Source organism: Penaeus vannamei, chromosome 17, assembly GCF_042767895.1.
Source record: "Penaeus vannamei isolate JL-2024 chromosome 17, ASM4276789v1, whole genome shotgun sequence".
NCBI classification, from domain to species: domain Eukaryota; kingdom Metazoa; phylum Arthropoda; class Malacostraca; order Decapoda; family Penaeidae; genus Penaeus; species Penaeus vannamei.
The window spans coordinates 10,859,572-10,862,071 of record NC_091565.1 but is presented as its reverse complement, the minus strand read 5'-3'; the positions used below and the strand labels follow the sequence as shown (position 1 = coordinate 10,862,071).

Here is a 2,500-nt window from a genome sequence, read left to right as displayed (position 1 = left end):
CCAGGGGGACGCGCAGGGCATGGCGTGGGCGCCGGGCGCCGTGCCGTGGCCCTGCAGGAGGCGGCCCTGGTGCGAGCCGTTCCACGACGTGAGGCGGAAGGTGTGCGTGGAGCGGCCGTTGGTGAGGAGGCGCGACTCGCCGAACACCGTGTTGTTGGCGAAGGCGCCCGACTCGGCCATGGCCGTGTCGCGCGCCGCCGACGCCGCCAGGATGCGCGAGCAGAACATCTTGAGGAACAGCTTCCGGAACTTCTGGCCGAAGATGCAGTAGATGATGAAGTTGACGGACGAGTTGACGGTGACGAGCAGGTTGCTCGAGATGGTCAGCTCGTCGATGGCGATGTCCAGGAGCTCGAGCACGTTGATGATGAAGGCGAGGACGTTGCACACGAAGAACACCGTCACCACCACCAGCAGCATCACCGCCAGCCCGATCTCCTTCTTCTCCAGCCGACTCAGCCGCTGGCGCTCCTGGTTGGCGGCGCGGACCTGCGCGAAGCCGGGTCGTTAGCAGTCGAAACGTGCACTGCAGAGCAGAGGCCCTTGGGGCTCGTGCTCTCTAATGTCTAATCGTATATGGGAGCTCTAATATATCAGTGACATCAAAATAGGATATATATAAAAATGTAAGACAAAACTGACTTTTCAATTAATAAAAGTCCATAAGATAAGGCAGCAATAGGATTAAACAAACATTTTCTTGTTATCACTGACTAATGTGAGCTTCCTTGCTCTTCATTTACAAAGCACGTGGCTCTTTATAAATTAACGACAGGATCTAATTACGCAATTCATATTGCATGACGCCAAACGGAATCATACTCTCTCTCTCTCTCTATCTATATATCCATCTTCCCTTCCTTTCTCTCTATATATTTCTATTACTTTCTCTCTTTCTACATCTCCCTTCCCCTCCCCCTTCCCCTTCTCTCTATCTCCCTAAGATGACCAGGGAACAGACAGCCACCGACGAGACTCACCTCCCTGTAGATAAACGTGTTGAAGATCATGAGGCTGAGGAACGGGATGAGGTACATGATGAGGAGGTACATCCACATGATGTACACCTGCTTGTAATAGTCGTTCTGGCGGAGCTTCGACGGAACCACGATCACGAAGGAGAAGTCCTCGAACTCGCACACCTGTTTCGGGGCGCGGAAGGGGGTGATTAGGGCGCAGTTGGTTAGGGAGGGGTTGATTAGGGTTAATTTAGGAAGGGGGTTGGTTAGGGCAGAGTTAATTGGGGAAGGACTGATTAGGGTTAATTAAGGAAGGGGGTTAGTTTGGGCAAAGTTAACTGGGGAAGGATTGATTAAGGTAATTAAGGAAGGGGGTTAGGGGAAAATTAATTGGGGAAGGACTGATTAGGGTTAATTAAGGATGGGCTTTAGTTAGGGCAAATTTGATTGGGGAAGGATTAAGGAATGGGGTTAGTTAGGGCAAAATTAATTGGGGAAGGATTGATTAACGTTAATTAAGGAAGGGGGTTGGTTAGGGTAAAGTTAATTGGGGAAGGACTGAATAGGGTTAATTAAGGAAGGGGGTTAATCAGGGCAGACTTAATTAGGGAAGCGGGTTACTTGGGCTTCGGGTTAAATAGGGAAGGGGATTAATTAGGGCAGGGGTCAATTAAAGAAGGATTGATTGGGGCAGGGTTAATAAATGAAGGGGGTTAAATTGGGAGAGGGGTTACTTGGGTTTTGGTTTAATTAGGGAAGGAGATTATTTAGGGCAGAGGTCAATTAGGGAAGGGTTAATTAGGGCAGGGGCTGACAGGGGCTGTGCAGGTGCAGGCTGGGCACAGTGGGGAGGGGGGGGGGGACTGGTCTTGGGCTTATTCCCGTAGATATTTAAATAACAGACACGTGACACAAAATCAAAATGAAATGAAAATATATAAGACTCTTCTTTCAAAATTAAAAATCGACCTGACCTGATCTGTCTTCGCTCGTCTTCGCTTGTATTTCTTGTTCCCTGGCTTCTTCTCTCTCTCTCTCTCGTCCTCCCTTATTCGCCTTTGCATTCTTCCTCTTCCTCGAAACCATGCAATCAGCCCTCGAGGCAATCCGATAGGATTTCGAAACTTGTCTCATCTTTCTCTCTCTCTCTCTCTCTCTCTCTCACACACTCTTTCTGTCTCTCTTGATCATACACACACTCACAAACACTCACACTCACACCTACAAACACGTTCAAAGTATTACGCACTCACGCACACACAAACAAGTACAAACAAACACACACACACACACAAACAAATCCACACAATCACACACACACAAAGAAACACACACAAACACACTTACGCACACAAATACATGCATACACACACAAACAAATCCACACAAACACACACACACACACAAATAAATGCATACACACACAAACAAATCCACACAAACACACACACACCCGCGACCAAGAGTCCGCGTGAGGTGCCAGAGGCCGCCAGACGAGAGTTCAGTGGTGTATGAAGGGCAATCAGAGTTATTAAAGCTAT

At 48.6% G+C, this 2,500-nt stretch overlaps 1 protein-coding gene across 1 annotated transcript in view; it reads right to left on the bottom strand.

The window, feature by feature from the left end:
- The window catches only part of LOC113828645 (FMRFamide receptor), a gene marked incomplete in the record, with an annotated part of 208,162 nt that overhangs the window by 1,964 nt on the left and 203,698 nt on the right, over positions 1 to 2,500 (bottom strand). The window contains 2 exon segments of the mRNA XM_070131912.1: positions 1 to 489; positions 981 to 1,142. The exon segment at positions 1 to 489 is cut by the window's left edge and continues 142 nt beyond it. Coding sequence (XP_069988013.1) covers positions 1 to 489; positions 981 to 1,142 — 651 coding nt within the window.